At 45.5% G+C, this 24,494-nt stretch overlaps 1 protein-coding gene across 1 annotated transcript in view; it reads left to right on the top strand.

Moving 5' to 3' along the window:
* Positions 1-24,494, top strand: part of LOC134983570 (zinc finger protein 271-like) — a 74,829-nt gene that overhangs the window by 16,257 nt on the left and 34,078 nt on the right. The window contains exon 2 of the mRNA XM_063949226.1: positions 3,917-4,705. Coding sequence (XP_063805296.1) covers positions 3,917-4,705 — 789 coding nt within the window. The remainder of the gene's footprint in view (positions 1-3,916; positions 4,706-24,494) is intronic.

Genomic DNA, 24,494 nt, shown 5'->3' with positions numbered 1-24,494 from the left:
CCGTCAATTATCAGTTGTCAGATCCCCAACTCAAGCCAAGCGTGACATGGAAGAAGAGGAATTCCTGGTTTCTCTGGCTATTAAGGATATGTATCTTCACATCCCAATATGGCCGCCTCTTCAGGCTTACCTCAGGTTTGCACTGCAGAACAGTCACTACCAGGTCCAGGCCTTGCCTTTTGGTCTCTCAACGGCACTGAGGGTGTTATCAGGGGTGATGGCAGAGATGTTGCTACAACTCCGCAAGCAGGAAGTGAACATCATTTCATACTTGGACGATCTCCTCATAATGGCTATATTCAGAGCACAGTTGATGGAAAATATCAGCCTTCCAACACGACTATTCATGGATTATGGGTGGATTCTCAAGCTGCAGAAATCTCACCTAGAACCTACGCAGAGGCTTCAGTTCCTGATAATGATACTGGACAAGGTGTCTCAGAAGGTGTTCCTTCCTATGGACAAGGCAAAGACAATTCAGACAATGGCATGTTCCATTTTGAAGCTGAACAAAATCTTGGCACATCTTTGCATACACTTACTGGGAAAGATGATAGCCTTCTACGACGCAATTCGGTACGGAAGATTCCATGCATGGCCATTCCAGCTGGATCTGCTGGACAAATGGTCTGGGTCACATCTGCACATACGCCAGTTGATATGCCTTTCACCAAATGCCAGGATTTCCCTCTTATGGTGGTTGCTGATCTCCCTCCTGGAGGGTCGACACTTCGGATGCGAGCCTCCATGGTTGAGGTGCAGTGACCCTAGAGGCTCTGTTCCAATGAAGGTGTTCTGATCAAGAGGCTTCCCTTCCGATAAATGTTTTGGAACTCTGATGACCTCTTTATGTCCTTCAGTATCAGGCCATACAGGTATGGTCGGAAAACGCACCAACTGTGGCGTACATAAACTGACAAGGAGTTCCAAACAGCAAAGCTCTAATGAGGGAAGTATCCCAGATACTCCTCTGGGTGATGGGGAATCCCAAGGCCATTTCTGCCATATTAATTCCGGGAGTAGAAAGTTGGGGAGCAGACTTCCTCAGTAGACACGATCTGCACCTGGGGGAATGGGGTATCTACCCGCAAGTGTTTCAGCAGATATTTCATCAGTGGGGCTACCCGCAAATCGACTCGGTTTCTCAGCTCACCAAGTAGCTTCTGCATTACTGTTCTGGGACGAGGGATCCATAGGCCACAGCAGCAGTGGACGCACTGGCGACACTGTGGATTTACCGCTTGGTGTACTTGTTCCCTCCAGTTCCTCTAATTCCAAGAGTTCTCAAAGGACTTAAAGGGACAGGATTCAGGCAATTCTGATTGCCCCAGACTAGCCCCGCAGGGCCTGGTATGTAGACATTCTAGCCATGGCAACGTTTGATTCAATGGATGTAGATTGGGAGGATTTTTGCAAGGAAAGAGATTCCGGGCAAGGTTATCTCGACTATGCTCCAAGCATATAGAAGAAATGTGTCTCTTGGTGTGAGGGTCAACAGTATTCTGCTGTGGATTTTCATCTGGGATGTTTCTTGCACTTCCTGCAGGCTGTTGTGGATGTGGGCCAATATAATTTTCAAACAACGAAACATCGATTGGGAACATCATGGCCATTGGACCATCGGAAACATTACAGCCTCCAGTTTTATACAGGGGGTTCTGGGGGTGGCTTGGGAGGGTTGATTTACACTCCCCAGCGGCTTCCATTGTCTGCAGCTGCTGGAGGGGGGGGATCCTGCCGTGCTGACCAATCAGTAGGGGCAATCAGTGGGGGTGAGTGCAGGAAGGCAGAGGGACCTTCCGGCCCCTCTGACAGAATCAGCGGAGGGAAGTTTCTCTTCCCTGCCACTGCTAATACAGTTTATCTGACTGGTCGCATCCTGTGCTCCCAGGTCAGATAGAGGACTTGCAGGCATGGTCACATCTGATGCCACCATGCCAGGCAAGTGGTTAATTGCAGGTAACATAGAATGTATAGATCGTAGAGTAATAGGACCATCTAGAGTGTCTTAAGATGTCTTCAGCCATTACAGCTGGGCTGTGCGTCTGACAAGAAGAAGCAGATGATGTTGTAGTGGTCTCAGAAGGACCACCTGAATTCGAGGTACCAAAGAGATGGACAGGTCGGGCCGATTTGGTACCTTTTAACCTTTTTTGGAGGCATGGTAAGCCGGCTACAAAGAGACTGACCTCTCAGAGATAGGAAAATACTAATGATCTATAAATAAAAGGAGCAGTAGTACGCTGTCAGGAGGTTACATCAAGATGACTCAGTTCAAAATGACTTTCTTAGTCGGGGTGACAGGGGTATCCGAGCCAAAATTTCAAGTAAACATGATGTAATACAACTCAAATAACACAGCAATGAGCGAGAAATTCCACTAGAGGTCAGCGTGATCACAGACGTGAAGTACTCAGCACAGAGAGACACAAATGGCAAAATATATTCAGTGAATAAATCCACAAAATAATATACTGTGAGGTTGTAATCAGAGTGTAATGAGCTGTACTCAGACGATACTTGATACTAGGCTCTGCATGTAGACTGAGAGGAAGTAGATGATAATGGTACCATATAAATACAAGGTAGTTTCACCTCCAGGCAAATACCTCAATGTAGTGTAGTGACACCGGTCCAGCCATAAGGACACTTATTTAGCAGCTTATATCAATTTTACACCTTATTGAAGGCAAAGCATGCGATGGCCGGGCACCAGGATCCAGAATGGCAGCCACCTCACTTCCCAATAACACCGCCAGGCTCCGGTGACTGTTGGCAGCCCGTTCTGTCCCCAGCAGTAGAAGAGCAAGTGCTCCCACCTGAGGCAAAAGCGCCTCCAAGTCAAGTGTCTGGAGCGTGCAGGAAAGACTGGGTGCACTTAGCCCCAGACTACAGCCCGTGGCTTCAGCGGCGTCACTAGGCAGTGAACAGTGCCCGGAGTGAGCAGAGCGAGTGGCTTTAGGGCAGTAGGAGTGGGGGACTTAATAGATCGGGTCTTGGTCCCAGCGGCGGCTGAGAGCTATCAGGTAGGGTAGATAAGAAGCCACTTAGTGAGGAGATCTCCAGAAAGCACGTCTGGATGGACTCAGGCCCCTCTTATTTATTATTTTATTTACTAATGCCCTGCAAAGGCAGATCCAATCGCTTTCTCATCAGACTCTGCTGTCTTCCCTGCACTCTCACTCAGATGTTCACTGCTGCCAGTAGCACACGTATGAGAAGCAGAAGTATGGCGGCAGCTGTATAGATCCTGATATGTAATTCTCTGTATCATACTTACCGTACGCACATCATCCTTATTACTAGTGAGAGAATAGAGGTAAGACACTGATGATGGGGGGTGTAACAGTGGATTAATATGGTGTATTGCATGTAAAGTACCTTGTACCACACCTACTCTGCTGTAGCAATATACCTTATATAAGGGTGAGTAACACATGTACAGGCTTACCAGCGTATGAGCACACACATAAAGGAATGCTACCTTACCGATGCTTCCAGGAGTAACGTTAGGAGACATTTCTCTGATCCATCAGCTTATATGACTGATGTTATTGTTCATCTAGAATCTCCAATTCATACGATATGTTCCCCATCCATTGTTTTACATTGGTGCTGACATAGGACTTGGCGAGTGACTACATCTCCATTTATACTTCATGGTTAGTTACCAGTACAAGAGAGAGATATATCTAAGTCTTATTAGAATATAACATTTGTTAATGTGAGTGTTCTCAGGAGGGTGGACACAATGATAGTCTGAGACACAATATTATAAAGCCTTCAGTAAAAGTTATGTTTTATTATACACACACATTTACAATTAAGTGTCCCAGAGAGTCGTCTTCTCCTATTGTTTACAAGATTAATATTGTTACAGAAAATGTCACATTTCCATAATGTGTTTTATTTCCAGCAGATGGACACACAAGCAGGAATATCTCAGAAGGACATCTAATGTTATCCCCGGATTGTGACATAAAAGATAATGACAGTAGACAGGATTCTCCAGGAGATAACCCCATTACCCCAATTATACATCTAGCTCTATCAGCTGATCCCTCTGATCCTGGGAAATGTTCTCCTGATCATTCTGATATTGGTGCATCTGTTCCAGCTCTGAGAGTAGATACAGTGTTTCCCTGTTCTATAGATGCCAAATGTTTTACACAGAACACAAAGCCTATTAACCCACAGGCAGGTGAGAGGCCACTGATATGTTCTGAGTGTGGGAAATGTTTTGCATACAAATCGTATCTTCTTAGACATCAGAGAATTCACACAGGTGAGAAGCCATTTTCTTGCTCTGAGTGCGGTAAATGTTTTGTCCAGAAATCACAACTTGTTACACACCAGCAAAGTCACACAGGTGAGAAGCCATTTCCATGTTATGAGTGTGGAAAATATTTTGCACAGAAATCACATCTTGTTATACATCAGAGAAGGCACACAGGTGAGAAGCCGTTTTCTTGCTCTGAGTGCAGGAAATGTTTTTCCCGGAAATCACAACTTGTTACACATCAGCGAAGTCACACAGGTGAGAAGCCATTTTCTTGCTCTGAGTGTGGGAAATGTTTTGCACACAAATCAGTACTTGTTAAACATCAGAGAAGTCACACAGGTGAGAAGCCATTTCCATGTTCTGAGTGTGGGAAATGTTTTACACTGAAATCACACCTTGTTACACATCAGAGACGTCACACAGGTGAGAGGCCATTTCCATACTCTGAGAAATATATTGGCTCTTGTTGCACAAAATAGTCATCACTCGGGTGAGGAACCATTTTAATCTTCTGGAGTATACTTATCATTGCCATGCATTGTTCTTCAAGGTTCTTTTCCTATCTCCTATGCTTTTTGCAATATACATGCTACCGCAGGGTGAAATAATCAGATGTCATGTCCTCATCTACCACTGGTTTTGCTATGGGTACTGAGAACCCAGTACCAATCCTATATGGTTGTCTAGCTGAGCTCAAGGTGTGGATGATGCCAGTTGGATGTGACTCAGTCCTGGTGAAACAGGTCCTTATGATAGAAGCTCACCAACAAAGGGCAGGGCTACAGCTCACCTTTGCAAACCAACCAGACTTATGCTTGGGGTACAAAGTTACAAAATGTGGATCATGTGCAAAATCTTGGTGTCCTGAATGGTGGAGTGACACTTAGACATCCGGTATCAGCCACAATCAGATCCTCATCTAAGGAACATAGCCAGACTCCAGCACTTATTTCCCTCAGAATATCTACCTACAGTCATACATGTATTTGTATCATCACACATAGACTACTGCAATGTCCTCTACCTGGGTCTCCCAGCTGAAGAATTGCATCGGTTGTAGCATGTACAGAATACAGTAGCCAGGCTGTTACCTAACCAGCCCGTTCCTGCCACATAACACCCATTCTCTGCTCCCTTCACTGGCTGCCGGTAAGATGTTGACTATTACATAATCTTACTGACTCTCCCAGCCCTACATGACCATTGTCCATGGTACCAGAAGCACCTTCTGCCTCCTTACTGCCCTGCTTTCTTACTTCCACCTGCAGATGAAGGACTGTTACCAGCAGTACTAAGAATCCCCAAGCAGTGCCGAGATGTCAGAGGGGGAGACAGGGGGTGGAACTAGTGCTGTAGTGGGGGACGCAGGAGGTATTGTCTGTGGGTAATGTCCCCAAGCACCACTGAGGTGGCAGAGGGGGACACAGAGTGGCTGGCAGTAGTGAGGGGGAGACAGGACAGGTGGCAGTAGTGGGGGAGACAGCGGGGGTGGCAATAGTAGAGTGAGACAGTGAGGGTGGCAGTAGTGGGGGAGACAGAGCGGTAGCAGTAGTGGGGGGAGGACAGTGCAGGTGGCAGTAGTGAAAGGAGACAGGGTGGTGGCAGTAGGGGGCAGACAGTGCATGTGGCAGTAGTGTGGGGAGATGGTGGGTGGCAGTAGTGGAAGGAGACAGGGCGGCGGCAGTAGTGGGGGGAGACTGCAGGTGGCAGTAGTGGGAGACGGTGTGTGGCAGTAGTGGAAGGAGACAGGACGGCGGCAGTAGTGGGGGGAGACTGCAGGTGGCAGTAGTGGGAGACGGTGTGTGGCAGTAGCGGAAGGAGACAGGGCGGCGGCAGTAATGTGGGGAGACTGCAGGTGGCAGTAGTGAAAGGAGACAGGGTGGTGGCAGTAGTAGAGGGAGACGGGGTGGGTGGCAGTAATGGGGGGGAGACAGGGCGGGTGGCAGTAGTGGGGGGGAGACAGGGCAGGCGGCAGTAGTGGGGAGAGACAGGGTGGGTGTCAGTACTGGGAGGAGACAGGGCGAGTGGCAGTAGTGGGAGAAGACAGGGTGGGTGGCAGTAGTGGAGGGAGACAGGGCGTGTGGCAGTAGTGGGAGGAGACAGGGCAGGTGGCAGTAGTGGGGGGAGACAGGGTGGGTGGCAGTAGTGGGGGGAGACAGGGCGGATGGCCGCAGTGCAGTACCAGGGGCTGCTGGAGGCAGTAAAGAGGTGTATGGGTCCCGCACAGAATCAGTTAATAATTAGACCTAATTATGATTATGTTTCCTTATTTCTAATTAATCCCTTGTATGTGTTACTGTTATTTGCTGTGTCAGCCTTTATGTGTGTTCTGTGTAATAATCCTGAAAGTAGTGCTGCTACCGATCTCGTATCATTTGTAGTAACTTGGAAAAGATGAGATATGAGGTGCACTCTGGAAGCTTATAGGGGGTAATCAGAGATGAACGCAGATGTGACATCACGCAGCCCCTGGAAAATGGTCCTGGCCCGCCCGCATATAGATAGATAAAAATGTGTATTAAAGATATGAAATGAAGCTGTTTAAAACCAAAAGATTTCCTTTGAGTCTTTTTATGTGTCTGTATTATCTTATTTTCAGATAATTGTCGCTATTGTAATAGAAACAATTTCCTGTTAATGTGTCCCTTGTATTGTTACTTTTGTGTCTACATAATATCAGTGTTGCTGTGTATAAATATCCCGTCTGGTGTGTAAAGGTGAGGTACACACGCTGCCATTTTGGCTATGTCTGAGATTGACAGCTCATGTGAATAGTGGGGTGACATTACAGGAGGGGGGGTGTCATGGCTGGGTTAGGTTGTGCACCCGGACTAGTACTGGACACTGCATCTGGTCTTGAGCACTGTGGACAGAACTGGGCTGGCTTAAGAATTGGTCTGATTCAGGCATGGCAGTCAGGCAGTATGAACTGTGATGGTAGGTGACCGGCTGTGGGTACTGGAACACTAATGGGAGCCACCAGTGCAATGTGTAGCCGGCTATCACCTATAGAGAGAGTCGCATGAGGACTGGTGAGTGACGGAATGCTGGGAGGAACAGCAATGCAAGAGAGGCTCGTGTCACTTGCTGGAACCAGTGTGTGAAGCTGGAAGAAGTCTATGGTAATGACTAGAAGAAGCTGAGGGCATCAGCAATAGCATCAGCAATAATTGTAAAGGGGGCTGAGGATGTCGGCAATGCTTGTAGACAAAGCTTAAGATGTCAGCAACACTTGAAGATGTAGCCGAGGATGTCAGCTATACTTGTGGACGAAGCCGAGGATGTGGGCAATGCTTGTAGATGAAGCTGAGGACTTCAGCAACATGGGTTTCCGGATGCTGGGAAGCTGAGCTAGTGCAGCAGGGATTCCATATGTTTTACAGTGTCGGCACTGCTGCTTTCCCAGTAGCTTGTGATGCGGTGGTTCTGCAGAATGGATACTGCAATGTTGTAGACAGCAGTGGCAGGTTTTACGGATACTATGGTGCGCTACTTTGCACAGCGTAGAACTGGAAGCTGGTAGGAACCAGCAGAATCTCTAATGCCGCTAGGGATATAGGACAGTCTCTCTGGATCCCTGGAGGACTTCCAGTGAGTCTGGAGATGCCAGGATGTAACGGCAGCGATAGCCCTTTAAATCATCCAGGGAGTCGGGCAGTGCGGGTGATGGTAACTTGCACTGAGTCTATTACCAGCAGGAGATTCTGGAGCTCACTCCAGGCTGAGAGACGCCAAAGCACTGACAGCTTGTTAGTGCTCAGAGCTGGAACTTATACCCAGTGCTTGCAGCTGAGTGGATGAACGGCTCACATGACAGAGAGAGACTCTGGGTTGGCTCCTGGAGAATCAGCTGACTGGAGACTGTCATGGCACTGCCTATGGAGAGGGCCAGTGGAAACTCTGCATGCTGCGGCCTGGTCCAACGGTCACTAGAAGGGAGACGCTGGAGCACAATCATGGATACCGCAGCGAGCGGCAGGACACAGCGGAGACATGCTTGAATGAGGGATCGCGCCCAGGCTTATGGCGGAGGTAGACCAAGGCACGACTGGGGAGCGCTGGTAACCTCCATTTTGTGACAGGGGGTCTCTTTCTGTGTAACTAAATAGTGGCAGACATTTTATATCAGTGCATTAATGTGGAGTGGGGGCAGTAGCCTGTCAGGAAGCTGCAGTTACATCATGTGACTTCCTCTCATTTCCATATTCCCTTCTGGTGTGTGTGTGTGTGTGTGTGTGTGTGTGTGTATATATATATATATATATTTATTTATTTTTTTATTATTTTTTTTTAAATAAATGTTGTCTGTTCAAATGTTCTGGGTGTTTTTTTTTACTTGTAGGTGAATTAGTGTTCTTGTATTTAAAAAAACAACTTACCTGACTCTTGCCTGGAAATGTGCATGTATGAAGGTATAGGAGATACCTGTTGCAGTCACTTCTACTTACATTTGGGAGGTACGGTTGTTTTTGGGGAATCAGCAGCAAATATTAAATGATACATTGGCTCCATAATGTCTCGCTGACCCTCTGATTTTTACAAAAATATGTTACACAAAATGACATTTGCATTAACAACCATTAATTAAACAAGAAAAACACGACGCAATAATTTTTATCTTCAAAAAACTTTATATATAAAAAAAATAGAAGAAAATCATCAATTCTGGTCTGGATTGAGAAATTCAGATTATTTCTAATACATATTTAAAATGCCAGTGTTAATATACGCTGCGGACGCAAGGCGCATCTTATTATCATATACGATAAAAGTGCGCTGTACGTCGCAAACACTACATCCCTTAAGAGAAAACAAGCACTCGCACACATTTTCTGAGTTCCAACGCTCAGTGATGTATATATTTGATATTCATAGGGTATGCATACAATATAGCACATGTACAGTATATATATGGTTACTAAGTAACAATTACACAGGAAGCAGATAGTTACAAAAGAATCCATTACAGTCAGCATACATACAAACATTACCCTTTCCCATAGAACATTTCCTCCATCTCTCCCTCTTTCTCTTCCTCTCAGCAAGCAAAAACAACTATGTCCTAGAAACTGCATATATCAAAACAGTTGGAGTTAACAGGTTGTTGGTTTCAGACTCCTTCCATTGGTACAGGAGAGGGAGGTCTCTCATCCATGATGTGTGTTCATATGCAAGCAACGTCCAGCCTTGAATCAGACATCATAGGAATTGGTCACTGGGATCCTGCCCACATGCTTTCTTTGGAATGTAATTTTGTTCTCATTAGAATTGTGGCTTCATATTCCTACACTTGGTCATAACTCATTGTTGCAGTGTGCTATAATCTAACCACATCTATCAAATTAACACACTCCCCTGATTATGTTGACACCACGCATGACATGTTTATCTTGTTCCGTTCCATTAATACATATATATGATGTTATAACTCTTTTATATAATTTAATACACTATAATGTCTAGTGCTTGACATGTTTAATTTATGTGTTGTATGAAATATGTGTTGAATATATCTTTGTGGCTTGTCTGTGTGAATGCGTATGCTACCATATATATCGCTGTACTAGCTGCGTGTATTCACACGTACAGCGACCCATCAAAGTGGAGTTTGTATGTGGTGTGTATGTAATATGTTTGACTTCGACAGTCCACCCTTTGACAGTAGACAATAACTCACACTAAACATAATTACAAAAAAAATATCAAACACATAATCGGTGACCTAGACACACGTATGCATTCTTTTCACAAATCAGACATTGACTATATTTGGAAAAGACAGGGAGGAGGACGGGACATCCATTATATGCACTCGGCGGTCATGGGACCGCTGGTTGGGTGTGGGATGACATTCAACCTATAGAGTGTGCTGGGACAGTGCTATGGCCTATGATGTCTGATTTGAATGAACGTTGCACACATACATCTACCTACGTCTTTGTACACGGATGTTCAGATTCGATAGAGGTTTTGCTGGGTAGAGGGAGAAAACACAAACAAATCGCGAAAGAGACATATGAAATTTTCATGGTATATATTCCTTTCACTCCCTGAACATTGTTTTCATTTCTGGAACATATGCCAGGCCTGTTTCATCATTGAACAAGGGTTATTATTTCAGGTAATATTCTTCCTAGATAACATAAACCTTCGGAGTTTGGGGAGAGCCAGACATAAACCTTTCTTCTACATATATTAATGAGCTCTTTATCTGCTATGTGTGAATAGCCATTGTCTGATTGTTCCTGATTACCTCCCAATTTCCTGATTTCCTGAAACTGGTGAGATTTAAACATACCAGGGATTTATCTATGGTACTGGTGGATCTGAAAACTAGGGGGTCTAGTTATATTATATTCCTTGTCCACCGGTCCCCCTTCCCCCCTCTTTTTGTGTAATTCAAGTACCTCAGCTTACTCTAAAGGATATGGCACTAATCCTGCATTATTTGGTCTTAGTTTAAGACCTTACCCACTAGTGAGTATTAATCACTCAAGGGATGTCTGTCAAATGCTGCCTTATTGCTAGACTGACATCCCTGGATGCACTCATCTTCAATCATAGGGTCACAATAACTACAAAATTCAGTATTCCTTAGACAATAGCCTATCACATTACCTCTGAACTCCGTAACTACTAGACCTTTGATTTCTCTGGCTTTAACAAAGTGATAGGCTGATCCTGAGATCCTATAAAGACATCACTTCCTTCTCCAGAACCAGTTCCAGTCCCACACTCGACTCCTCATGAAAACAAAAATAGAATGTCCTAAAAAAAAAGTTTGTCAACAGGAAAAAAAAAGGAAGAACAAAACAAATCTTGCCCATAGTAAATCCATTACAACAACTGGTCTTTCTGTAATCCTTTAGTACACTCAAGTAGTGTTCAACAGTGCTGCCTCTCAGTCTTCACGGAACAGACTCTCGGGTGATACTTCTGCGATCTCACTCCCTTTACGAGTTCCTTCCGGACTACCGACTTTCCTGCAATGGGAATCATGGACCTAAGTCTCTCTCTCAGCTACTTTCGCTGGGATCGTGCTGTCAATAAAACTTGGTACGGTCCTTCCCACCTGTCTATTAGGCAACCTGGAGAGAAGTAAGGTTGCCACAGACCTTATTTGTAATGTTATAGGAAAAATGTTACTCCCAGCGCTTGTTCGATATCACACATATAGCTTGTAGGTTGTAAAATAAATTTTTGTTTTTATTCAAAATTTATACAGAAAGTCATAAATATACAGGTTGAGTATCCCATATCCATATATTCCGAAATACGGAATATTCCGAAATACGGACTTTTTTGAGTGAGAGTGAGATAGTGAAACCTTTGTTTTTTGATGTTTAATGTACACAAACTTTGTTTAATACACAAAGTTATTAAAAATATTGTATTAAATGACTTTCAGTCTGTGTGAATAGGGTGTATATGAAACATAAATGAATTGTGTGAATGTAGACTCACTTTGTTTAATGCACAAAGTTCTAAAACATATTGGCTAAAATGATCTTCAGGCTGTGAGTATAAGGTGTATATGTAACATAAATGCATTCTGTGCTTAGATTTAGGTCCCATCACCATGATATCTTATTATGGTATGCAATTATTCCAAAATACGGAAAAATCCCATATCCAATATACCTCTGGTCCCAAGCATTTTGGATAAGGGAGACTCAACCTGTATATAGTAATAATATATATATATGTAAGGCTTATAAAAAAATTTGAAATACCGGTATATACTAATAACACAAACAAAAACACATAAACAAGACAGAAATAGGACAAAAATAAGAATAAGAAAGACTTAGAGTTTAGTGAAAATAGAAAAGTACCAGATGGAGAAAAATTCTTAAGGATGTTTTGCATAAAAAACGGGTAGACACGCTGTTAAGCGTTTTACTCTATCCAATATGTATGTGCACAGTAAGTTGCTTTTAGTCATTCAGAATTGTTTATGAAAAGCAGTATGGGTGGTAATAGTCCTGGAGAATGTAACAATGTTGCTGCTAAGTTTCCGTCAAGTAGGATTTTAAGATGGATACAGTGTATCAGTTCAAGTCTGTATCGTTACTGTATCGTTACTCACAGTCTCTGAGATTTGAAAGTGCTGCTGCGCTCGTCCCGGGGACGAAAGAGAAATTTGTGTGTATCCTGACGAAGCCTGAGATCACAGGTGAAACGCGTTGATTGGCCACGGGTCCGGACACTGACACTGTCCTCCTGCGGCAAAAGCTTCATTCAGTCTGCCGGCAGACAACAACGGACTACGTCCTTATACCAGTGCCCGCTTACACGCCGCTGAGGGGAGCCTCGGGCTGAACACAGAAGACCGTCCGGACGGGTGCATGCAAACACACCGGCACGCTACAAGCAGCGACATACAGCAGGACACGGAGGATCCCCGGGACGAGCGCAGCAGCACTTTCAAATCTCAGAGACTGTGAGTAACGCTACACTGTATCCATCTTAAAATCCTACTTGACGGAAACTTAGCAACAACATTGTTACATTCTCCAGGACTATTACCACCCATACTGCTTTTCATAAACAATTCTGAATGACTAAAAGCAACTTACTGTGCACATACATATTGGATAGAGTAAAACGCTTAACAGCGTGTCTACCCGTTTTTTATTCAAAACATCCTTAAGAATTTTTCTCCATCTGGTACTTTTCTATTTTCACTAAACCCTAAGTCTTTCTTATTTTTATTTTTGTCCTATTTCTGTCTTGTTTATGTGTTTTTGTTTGTGTTATTAGTATATACCGGTATTTCAAAAATGTTTAACTCTGATATTTATAAGCCTTACATATATATATATATATATATTATTACTATATATATTTATGACTTTCTGTATAAATTTTGAATAAAAACAAAAATTTATTTTACAACCTACAAGCTATATGTGTGATATCGAACAAGCGCTGGGAGTAACATTTTTCTTATAACATCCCTGCATTGTGGGACTGAGGAGAGAGAAACAGACCTACTTAAGTGTTAAGCTCTGCTTCTTAGGCTACTGGACACCATTAGCTCCAGAGGGAGTCGGAACGTAGGTCTCCCCCCCCGTTTGTCCCAGAGCCACGCAGCCGTCCTCACAGAGCCGGAAGATAGAAGCCGGGTGAGTATAAGAAGAAAGGAAGACTTCAAGGTGGCAGAAGACTTCCGATCTTCACTGAGGTAAGCGCGCAGCGGTATCGCTGTGCGCCATTGCTCCCACACACTACACACACTAGCAGGCACTGACGGGTGCATGGCGCATGGGGGGCACCCTGGGCAGCAATATAAACTTCTAGGCTGGCATTTGTGAATATTTGGGCTGAAGAGGCAGTAATTATTAAAATCCCCCGCCAGTTTAAACAATTGAGCGGGACCGAAGCCCGCCACTGGAGGGGGCGGAGCTTGGTCCCTCAGCACTAACCAGCGCCATTTTCTCCACAGAGCACAGCAGAGAAGCTGGCTCCCCAGACTCTCCCCTGCTGAACACGGTGACAGAGGACTGGAAAGAGGGGGGTGGGGCACTTTTAATTGGCGCAGTGAGTGTATTTAGATATATTTATATAAAAGCGTGTTTATCTGGGAATTCTGTTTCCAGTGTCAGTTGGCGCTGGGTGTGTGCTGGCATACTCTCTCTCTGTCTCTCCAAAGGGCCTTATTGGGGATCTATCTCCTTATAACTATATCCCTGTGTGTGTGTGGGGGTGTTGGTACACGCGTGTCGGCATGTCTGAAGCAAAGGCTCATCTAAGGAGGAGTGTCACGAATCTGCATTCTCCATCGTATCACTACTGTGGAACTACAGGTTCCAGCAGTTCATTTCTGTTCCAGTTCTAGTTTTCAGTCTACTGCAGCCTGGAGTACACAGTGCTTCAGCTAACTCACAGCTGATCTGAACACCTAATCCAGCGGGGTGTGCTCTCATAGAGATGCAACATCCAATCATCACAGACCAAGGGGTATAAACTCTAGCTCCTGGTTCAGTCTCATCGCCTTGGACAATGCGTCACATTCTGTGAATGGGCGGCTCCTGTTTGCAGTCTTCTGTCTGCAGAGATACCCCTGTGTATTGGACCTGTGGAACTACAGGTCTCAGCAGTTCCAGTTCCAGGTTCCAGCCTTGGACAGCACGTCACATGCTGTGAACAGGTGTCTCCTGTTTGCAGTCCTCTGTCTGCAGAGATACCCCTGTGTATTGGACCTGTGGAACTACAGGTCCCAGCAGTTCCAGTTCCAGGTTCCAGCCTTGGACAGCAAGTCACATTCTGTGAACAGGCGTCCCGTTTGCAGAGATACCCCTGTGTATTGGACCTGTGGAACTACAGGTCCCAGCAGTTCCAGTTCCGTTCCAGGTTCCAGCTCTCTTGCTCGTCACATTCTGTGAACAGGCGTCTCCTGTTTGCAGTCCTTTGTCTGCAGAGATACCCCTGTGTATTGGACCTGTGGAACTACAGGTCCCAGCAGTTCCAGGTTCCAGCCTTGGACATCACGTCACATTCTGTGAACAGGCGTCTCCTGTTTGCAGTCATCTGTCTGCAGAGATACCCCTGTGTATTGGACCTGTGGAACTACAGGTCCCAGCAGTTCCAGGTTCCAGTCTTCAATTCTTTGTTTCCAGCAATCTCCTATTTCTGGCATCTCCAAGTTGTTTCCCTGTTCCAGTGTTCCTGTGGAACTATAAGTAGCAGCAACCACTCCAGCTCTCCTGCGAGTCACATTCAGTGTGCACGTTCCTGGGTTCCAGTCTCCAGTCTTCATTGTTCCAGTTTGCTACAAACTCCAGCCACAGTCTGCTACACCAATCTGCAGTAGAGACTTTCCTCAGGTGTGTTCTCAGCTTCTTCACCTAATTACCAGCATTCCACACTGTGCATTGCCTTTAGCACTTAACATCTTGCTGTGTTAGGACTGTCTCCTGCTAGGGCCTTGCTTGGCTTAAAGACGTATGCTTCTACAGAGACGGTGTGCTTTGATGGCTATTCGTTATATACCAGAGTTTGTTTGCTGCATCTGATTTCATTATTGCCTTATCATTTATATCAAGTTTCAAGTTCATCTTCATTGCTTATTTGTTACCAGTGACTTTTGAAATATTCATTTATCGGATTAAGTTATTATTCATTGTTCCTGTCATCGGTTATCCCTTTGTGATAATAAATATCAAGCGCACATGCGCGGAACTGTTTGTCCATTTCCCAGTTTCCTCTATCACTCCTACACTGACCCACTAGTGCCCCCTCCGGGGACATACCAAACCAGAGTCCTGACAGTTTGTCCAAGGCCCATGGACCCGGATGGTGGTCAGAGTGTGGGGTCAGGGTCACTCCAGAGTTCAGTGTCACGACTTAATGATCAAGAGTCAAGAATCAATAAACCTCCTTCGGTTCCAGCCGATTCCAGCATCCTCGGATCAAATACGGTCCTATCCGTCAGTCTGAGGACTCCTCCGGTTCCAGCTGGTTCAAGCTTTTCTGGACCCAATCCGGTCCCATCCGTCTGTCCAGATCAGCCGATCCCAGTTCCTCCGAACCCGGTGTGGTTCTCTCCAGTGTGTCAAGTAATGAACTCCTGTCTGTCAGTTTTGGAGATGACGTCCTCTCTCCATCCTAGAATATTTCAAGTTGATTCTACTCTCAAGTGTCCTACATTGTCTTCTGAGACTTCAATTGACATTCAGCCCTCCAAATTCCAGCGTGGGTGTTCGGTGCCCACCCATAAAAGGGGGGGTACTGTCACGAATCTGCATTCTCCATCGTATCACTACTGTGGAACTACAGGTTCCAGCAGTTCATTTCTGTTCCAGTTCTAGTTTTCAGTCTATTGCAGCCTGGAGTACACAGTGCTTCAGCTAACTCACAGCTGATCTGAACACCTAATCCGGCGGGGTGTGCTCTCACAGAGATGCAACATCCAATCATCACAGACCAAGGGGTATAAACTCTAGCTCCTGGTTCAGTCTCATCGCCTTGGACAATGCGTCACATTCTGTGAATGGGCGGCTCCTGTTTGCAGTCTTCTGTCTGCAGAGATACCCCTGTGTATTGGACCTGTGGAACTACAGGTCTCAGCAGTTCCAGGTTCCAGCCTTGGACAGCACGTCACATGCTGTGAACAGGTGTCTCCTGTTTGCAGTCCTCTGTCTGCAGAGATACCCCTGTGTATTGGACCTGTGGAACTACAGGTCCCAGCAGTTCCAGTTCCAGGTTCCAGCCTTGGACAGCAAGTCACAGTCTGTGAACAGGCGTCCCCTGTTTGCAGAGATACCCCTGTGTATTGGACCTGTGGAACTACAGGTCCCAGCAGTTCCATTCCAGTTTCCAGTTCCAGGTTCCAGCTCTCTTGCTCGTCACATTCTGTGAACAGGCGTCTCCTGTTTGCAGTCCTTTGTCTGCAGAGATACCCCTGTGTATTGGACCTGTGGAACTACAGGTCCCAGCAGTTCCAGTTCCAGGTTCCAGCCTTGGACATCACGTCACATTCTGTGAACAGGCGTCTCCTGTTTGCAGTCATCTGTCTGCAGAGATACCCCTGTGTATTGGACCTGTGGAACTACAGGTTCCAGCAGTTCCAGTTCCAGGTTCCAGTCTTCAATTCTTTGTTTCCAGCAATCTCCTATTTCTGGCATCTCCAAGTTGTTTCCCTGTTCCAGTGTTCCTGTGGAACTATAAGTAGCAGCAACCACTCCAGCTCTCCTGCGAGTCACATTCAGTGTGCACGTTCCTGGGTTCCAGTCTCCAGTCTTCATTGTTCCAGTTTGCTACAAACTCCAGCCACAGTCTGCTACACCAATCTGCAGTAAGAGACTTTCCTCAGGTGTGTTCTCAGCTTCTTCACCTAATTACCAGCATTCCACACTGTGCATTGCCTTTAGCACTTAACATCTTGCTGTGTTAGGACTGTCTCCTGCTAGGGCCTTGCTTGGCTTAAAGACGTATGCTTCTACAGAGACGGTGTGCTTTGATGGCTATTCGTTATATACCAGAGTTTGTTTGCTGCATCTGATTTCATTATTGCCTTATCATTTATATCAAGTTTCAAGTTCATCTTCATTGCTTATTTGTTACCAGTGACTTTTTGAAATATTCATTTATCGGATTAAGTTATTATTCATTGTTCCTGTCATCGGTTATCCCTTTGTGATAATAAATATCAAGCGCACATGCGCGGAACTGTTTGTCCGTTTCCCAGTTTTCTCTATCACTCCTACACTGACCCACTAGTGCCCCCTCCGGGGACATACTAAATCAGAATCCTGACAAGGAGGTGGAGCAGATGATTGTGGTTTCTCCGTCGGCAACGCCGACTCATGATTGGATGGACATGTGGAATGTTTTAAATGCAAATGTGACCTTATTACATTAGAGATTGGACAAAGCAGAGTCCACGGAAAAGGCAGGGGAGTCAATCCACGGCTTCGACTGTGTCACAGGGCCCTTAAGGGTCTCAAAAACATCCCTTATCCCAAGTAGCAGACACTGATACCGACACGGATTCTGACTCCAGTGTGGACTACGATGATGCAAGGTTACACCCAAGGGTGGCCAAAAGTATTAATTATATGATTATTGCAATAAAGATGTTTTGCATATCACTGATGACCCCTCTGTCCCCGACACTAGGGTGCGCATGTATAAGGAAAAGAGACCTGAGGTAACCTTTCCCCCATCTCATGAGCTGAACAAGTTGTTTGAAAAAGCTTGGGAAACTCCAGACAAAAAACTGCAGATTCCCAAGAGGATTCTTATGGCGTACCCTTTCCCTGCACAGGACAGGGTACAGTGGGAATCTTCGCCCAGGGTGGACAAGGCTTTAACGCATCTGTCCAAGAAGGTGGCGCTACCGTCTCCAGACACGGCAGCCCTCAAGGATCCTGCTGATCGCAGACAGGAGACTACCTTAAACTCTATACACATACGGGTGCTTTACTCAGACCGGCAATATCATCGGCATGGGTATGTAGCGCAGTTGCTGCTTGGACAGATACCTTGTCAGCTGACATTGATACCCTAGACAGGGATACCATTTATTGACCTTAGGTCACATTAAAGACGCAGTCTTATGTATGAGAGACGCTCAGAGAGACGTTGGGCTGCTAGGTTTGAGGCCAACGCCATGGTAATTTCTGCTAGGCGAGCCCTGTGGACCCGCCAATGGACGGGTGATGCTGACTCAAAGAAGCATATGGAGATTATACCTTACAAGGGTGAAGTTTTATTTGGGGATGGTCTCGCGGATCTGGTTTCCACAGCTACCGCGGGTAAATCTACTTTTTTGCCTTTTGTTCCCCCACAGCAAAAGAAAACTCCACAATATCAAATGAAGTCCTTTCAGTCGCATAAATCCAGAAGAGTAGTCGGGGCTCCTCCTTCCTCACCAGAGGTAAGGGTAGAGGAAAGAGAACACCTGCTTCGGCTAGTTCCCGGGAGCAGAAGTCCTCCCCGGCTTCTGCTAAATCCACCGCATAACGCTGGGGCTCCACTGAGGGAGTCCGCACCGGTGGGGGCACGTCTACGACTCTTCAGCCAGGTCTGGGTTCTGTCAGACGTGGATCCTTGGGTGATGGAAATTGTTTCCCAAGGCTACAAACTAGAATTCAAAGAGGTGCCCCCTCGCCGATTTTTCAAGTCGGCCTTGCCAGCTTCTCCCCCGGAGAGGGAAGTAGTGTTAGCTGCAATTCAAAAGCTGTGTCAACAGCAGGTGATTGTCAAGGGGAAAGGGTACTATTCAACCCTGTTCATGGTCCCGAAGCCGGATGCTTCGGTCAGACCCATATTAAATCTAAAATCTCTAAACCTGTACTTGAAAAAGTCCAAATTCAAGATGGAATCACTCCGGGCTGTGATATCCAGTCTGGAAGGGGGGGATTTTATTGTGTCACTGGACATAAAGGATGCCCACCTTCATGTCCCCATATATCCTCATCAGGAGTACCTGAGATTCGCTGTACAGGACTGTCATTACCAGTTTCAGACGTTGCTGTTCGCGCTTTCCACGGTACCGAGGATTTTCACCAAGGTGATGGCGGAGATGATTTTGCTCCTGCGCAGGCAGGGAGTCACAATTATCCCATACTTGGACGATCTCCTGATAAAGGCGAGATCTAGAGATCAATTGCTGAAGAGCGTGTCACTCTCCCTGAGAGTGCTACAACAGCACGGTTGGATTCTCAATCTGCCAAAGTCACAATTGGTTCCAACGACTCGACTATCATTCCTAGGCATGATTCTTGGACACTGAACAGAAGAGGGTTTTTCTCCCAATGGAAAAAGCCCAGGACCTCCAGAACATGGTCAGAGACCTGCTAAAACCAAAAAGAGTGTCTGTTCATCAATGCACTCAGGTTCTGGGGAAGATGGTGGCAGCCTACGAGGCCATCCCCTTCGGCAGGTTCCATGCGAGGACATTTCAGTGGGACCTTCTGGACAAATGGTCCGGGTCCCATCTACAAATACATAAGAAAATAAACAAATATATAACCAAATTGCGCTATTAATCTGCCTTAGATCTAATAGTCCTTGTGGAGGATTGGCTGCTAATCTCCAAATAGGTCCTCCTGCCAGTCGAGAACCAGGTGGTTGAACACTGTAAATGGTTGTATGGAGAGCGCTCTTATCATGTAGTTATATCTCTTTAGCTGTTCTTTCTCTCTAGGACAGTCCTTCAACTTTTAGCTTTGATCACAAGAAGATGGATATTTCTGCAAAAATACCCTCACACCAGATTCACCCAGATAATAATCCTGGAGTTTGTGAGTCATTCACAGTGAGGACAGCACAGAGGACACAAGCTCCAGGATTGCAGCTAATAAAAGATAGGAGCTGTGTATAACAGTTCTGGAAATTAGCCAATAGGAAGCTGAAATTATTCTACATTGGTCTCTACGGATTTAAAAGTGGCATAAACTATATAGGAATGTCTCCCTCTATTTTCACATAAGACATCGCTCTTACAAATAAAAAACACCCCTGAGGAAGTCTGTTAGACGAAACGCGTTAGGTGAATTAACGTTTGTGGGTTGGACAGGCTGTCATAGGAGCTCCTCCCCAGCTGGGGTAGACAGCAGTGCCATTGAGATCATATCCCACAAATGTTACATTTAATGTAAGAGTCATTCATTTAAAATAAGAGGATTTTATCAATAATAAATTTCATGGAAGTTTTAACTAACGAGTGATGTTATTATCTGGGTGAATCTGGTGTGAGGGTATTTTTGCAGAAATATCCATCTTCTTGTGATCAAAGCTAAAAGTTGAAGGACTGTCCTAGAGAGAAAGAACAGCTAAAGAGATATAACTACATGATAAGAGCGCTCTCCATACAACCATTTACATAAGAAAATAAGCCTGTCCCCCAGTGCCAGGGTGTCTCTCCTGTGGTGGCTGCAGAGTGCTCACCTTCTAGAGGGTCGCAGGTTCGGCATTCAGGACTGGGTTCTGGTAACCACGGCCTCCGAGGATGGGGAGCAGTCACACAAGGAAGACATTTTCAGGGACTATGGTCAAGCCAGGAGGCTTGTCTACACATCAACGTACTGGATTTGAGGGCCATATACAACGGCCTATGACAAGCGGAGAATCTTCTTTGCGACCTACTGGTTCTGATTCAATTAGACGTCACAGCCGTGGCTCATGTAAACCATCAAGGCGGGACAAGGAGCAGAGTGGTAATGGCGGAAGCCACCAGGATTCTTTGCTGGGCGGAAAATCACGTAAGTGCTGTGTCAGCAGTCTTCATTCTGGGAGTGGACAACTGGGAAGCAGACTTCCTCAGCAGACACAATCTCCATCCAGGAGAGTGGGGACTTCATCAAGAAGTTTTTGCAGAGATAACAAGTCATTGTGGACTTCCTCAAATAGACATGATGGCGTCACACCTCAACAAGAAGCTTTGGAGGTATTGTGCCAGGTCAAGGGACCCTCAGGCAGTAGCAGTGGACGCCCTGGTGACACCATGGGTGTTTTGTCTATGTGTTCCCTCCTCTTCCTCTCATCTCAAAAATATTCAGAATCATAAGATGAAAAAGAGTGCAGACAATACTCATTGTTCCAGATTGGACTCGAAGAGCCTGGTATTCAGATCTTCAGGAGATGCTCACAGAAGATCCGTGGCCTCTTCCTCTCAGTGAGGACCTGTTGCAGCAGGGGCCCTGCATGTTCCAAGACTTACCGCAGTTATGTTTGACGGCATGGTGGTTGAACACCGAATACTAGCTGGGAAAGGTATTCCGGAGGAAGTCATCCCTACTCTGATAAAGGCTAGGAAGGAGGTGACGGCGAAACATTATCACTGTATCTGGAGAAAGTATGTATCTTGGTGTGAAGCCAAGAATGCTCCTACGGAAGATTTCCATCTCGGCCGTTTTCTCCACTTTCTACAGACAGGAGTGGATATGGGCCTGAAGTTAGGCTCCATTAAGGTACAGATTTCGGCCCTATCTATATTCTTTCAGAAGGAATTGGCTTTTTCTCCCAGAAGTCCAGACTTTTGTGAAGCGAGTGCTTCACATTCAGCCTCCTTTTGTGCCCCCAGTGGCACCATGGGACCTTAACGTGGTGTTAAGGTTCCTAAAATCTCACTGGTTTGAACCTCTTCAAATGGTTGAATTAAAATTTCTCACTTGAAAGGTGGTCATGTTATTGGCCTTGGCATCTGCAAGGCGGGTGTCCGAGTTGGCAGCCTTGTCTCACAAGAGCCCCTATTTGATTTTCCATGTGGATAGAGTAGAGTTGAGGACTCGTCCTCAATTTTTGTCTAAGGTGGTTTCTTCATTTCATATGAACCAACCTATTGTGGTGCCTGTGGCTACGGGTGACTTGGAGGACTTCAAGTCCCTGGATGTAGTCAGGGCCTTAAAAATGTATGTAGCCAGAACGGCTAGGGTTAGGAAAACAGAGGCTCTGCTTGTCCTGTATGCAGCCAACAAGCTGGGCGCTCCTGCTTCTAAGCAGACTATTGCTCGCTGGATCTGTAACACAATTCAGCAGGCTCATTCTATGGCTGGATTGCTGTTATCAATTTCGGTAAAGGCCCATTCCACTAGGAAGGTGGGCTCTTCTTGGGCGACTGCCCAAGGCGTCTCGGCATTACAGCTGTGCCGAGCGGCTATTTGGTTGAGTTCAAACACTTATGCAAAATTCTACAAGTTTGATACCCTGGCTGGTGAGGACCTCGCGTTTGCTCAATCGGTGCTGCAGAGTCATCCGCACTCTCCTGCCCGGTTTGGAGCTTTGGTATAAACCACATGGTCCATACGGAGACCAAGCATCCTCTAGGATGTAAGAGAAAATAAGATTTTAAACCTACCGGTAAATCTTTTTCTCCTAGTCCGTAGAGGATGCTGGGCGCCCGTCCCAGTGCGGACTAAATCTGCAAGATTTGTATATAGTTGTTGCTTACATAAGGGTTATGTTACAGTTGAGATCGGTGTTTGACTGATACTGTTTTATTCATACTGTTGTTAACTGTTTGTGTATATTCCAGGTTATACGGTGTGTTTGGTGTGGGCTGGTATGAATCTTGCCCTTAGATTAACAAAATCCTTTCCTCATATTGTCCATCTCCTCTGGGCACAGTTTCTCTAACTGAGGTCTGGAGGAGGAGCCAGTGCACACCCATACTAAAAGTTCTTTATAGTGCCCATGTCTCCTGCAGAGCCCATCTATACCCCATGGTCCTTACGGAGTCCCCAGCATCATCTACGGACTAGGGGAAAAAGATTTACCGGTAGGTTTAAAATCTTATTTTCTGCACAATTTTCTTTGCGGTAAACACAGCAGTATTTGTGGCGGCAGGAAATGCCTCTACCCAGTTTATGAAAACATTAGTGCACACCAATACATATTTCAGATTCCCACAGGGTGTTAACAGTACAAAGTCGATTTGTATTACCTGAAAAGGTCCGTCTGCAGGAGGAGTATGGGATGGCTCTGTTAGTTCTACCTTACCAAATATTCTTCCTCATGCAAGTAAGACAGGTCATTGCTTTCCTGCTTGCCTGAGAAGAGAAACCTGGTGCATGTCTGTAAGCTCTTACCAATTTGCACATACCTTCCTTACCCTAAGTGAGTCAGAACATGTGCCGCCTCAGCTAGGCTTCGGAGATACGTCCTGGGGGCCACTGGCTTACCTTGTCCATCTCTCCAGAGTCCTGAGGACTCCTGACCATACCCCTTCACCTTCCAGACCTCCTTTTTCTGTCATGAACACAAATTTGCATCTTAATTTAACTGTTGTGTGTTTGCAATGTAGAGTACCATGAGTATCACTCAAAAATAAAGACAAAAACATCTCTAGAGGAGAAAAAGAAGAAATATCAGGTCTGCGGTCACCAACGGGCTGTCATTTATGTCTGGTCTCATAGTAAAGGTCTGATTCAGATATTCCATACCATCATGCATATCAGTGTCTATACAAAATTTCCCTTCACCAGTATTCTCATCCTCCACCCTTTGTGCATGACAAGGCACACTGCAATGATATACTGGTGTCATCATGCTGGTGAGACATACCGGGTTTGGGCAGAACTTTGAAGGACCAATATGGCATGTGGTGTATGAACTGTCAAATCATGTACCTGTACTACATCCCAGGTATTTAACCCTTGTCCTACACAACTGTGTTTATCCCTTGAGACCTGGTGTCCTGTATGGAAGAGATGAAACAGAAACTGTTTAATATCTGCCAGGGACGACTCAATTGAATCAGCACCGACCTATTCTTATGCTGAAAGGACTGTCACAGTCATGTAGGGCTTGGGAGAAAATACTCAGGCTGTCACTCAAAACCTTGGGAGAGTTGGGTCTATGTATTGTACCACCCTTTGTGAACGCAAAAGATGAAGAGGAAACTGTGAAGAAAAACAGAATAGAGGTTGGTGACAGATAAGTTTGTAGAGGTGGAGAAAACTTTATTAAAATGACAATTGGATTTGGCACTATGGGGAATTGATTCTTAAATACTTGGTCTACCCTCCTTAAAGCTTGTGCTTGCTGTGTCACTACTGGGACTACCTCAGCCATCAATCCAGTGTCCTGTCCATCCTAAGTTCATAGGGAACCCGGTATCTGTGAGATAATTCCCTCTACCTGTGATGGCCATGAATCTAGAACACTGGAATGCAACATTAGTCTTTGAGGAGTTTCTAACATACCTTGTACTGCCTGAGCGGGAGTACAACATACGTATTTCACATTTCAATTTACATAACAA

The sequence above is a fragment of the Pseudophryne corroboree genome, assembly GCF_028390025.1.
Source record: "Pseudophryne corroboree isolate aPseCor3 chromosome 3 unlocalized genomic scaffold, aPseCor3.hap2 SUPER_3_unloc_19, whole genome shotgun sequence".
Lineage (NCBI taxonomy): Eukaryota > Metazoa > Chordata > Amphibia > Anura > Myobatrachidae > Pseudophryne > Pseudophryne corroboree.
The sequence above is the reverse complement of the archived record's forward strand: the minus strand, read 5'-3'. Positions and strand labels throughout refer to the sequence as shown.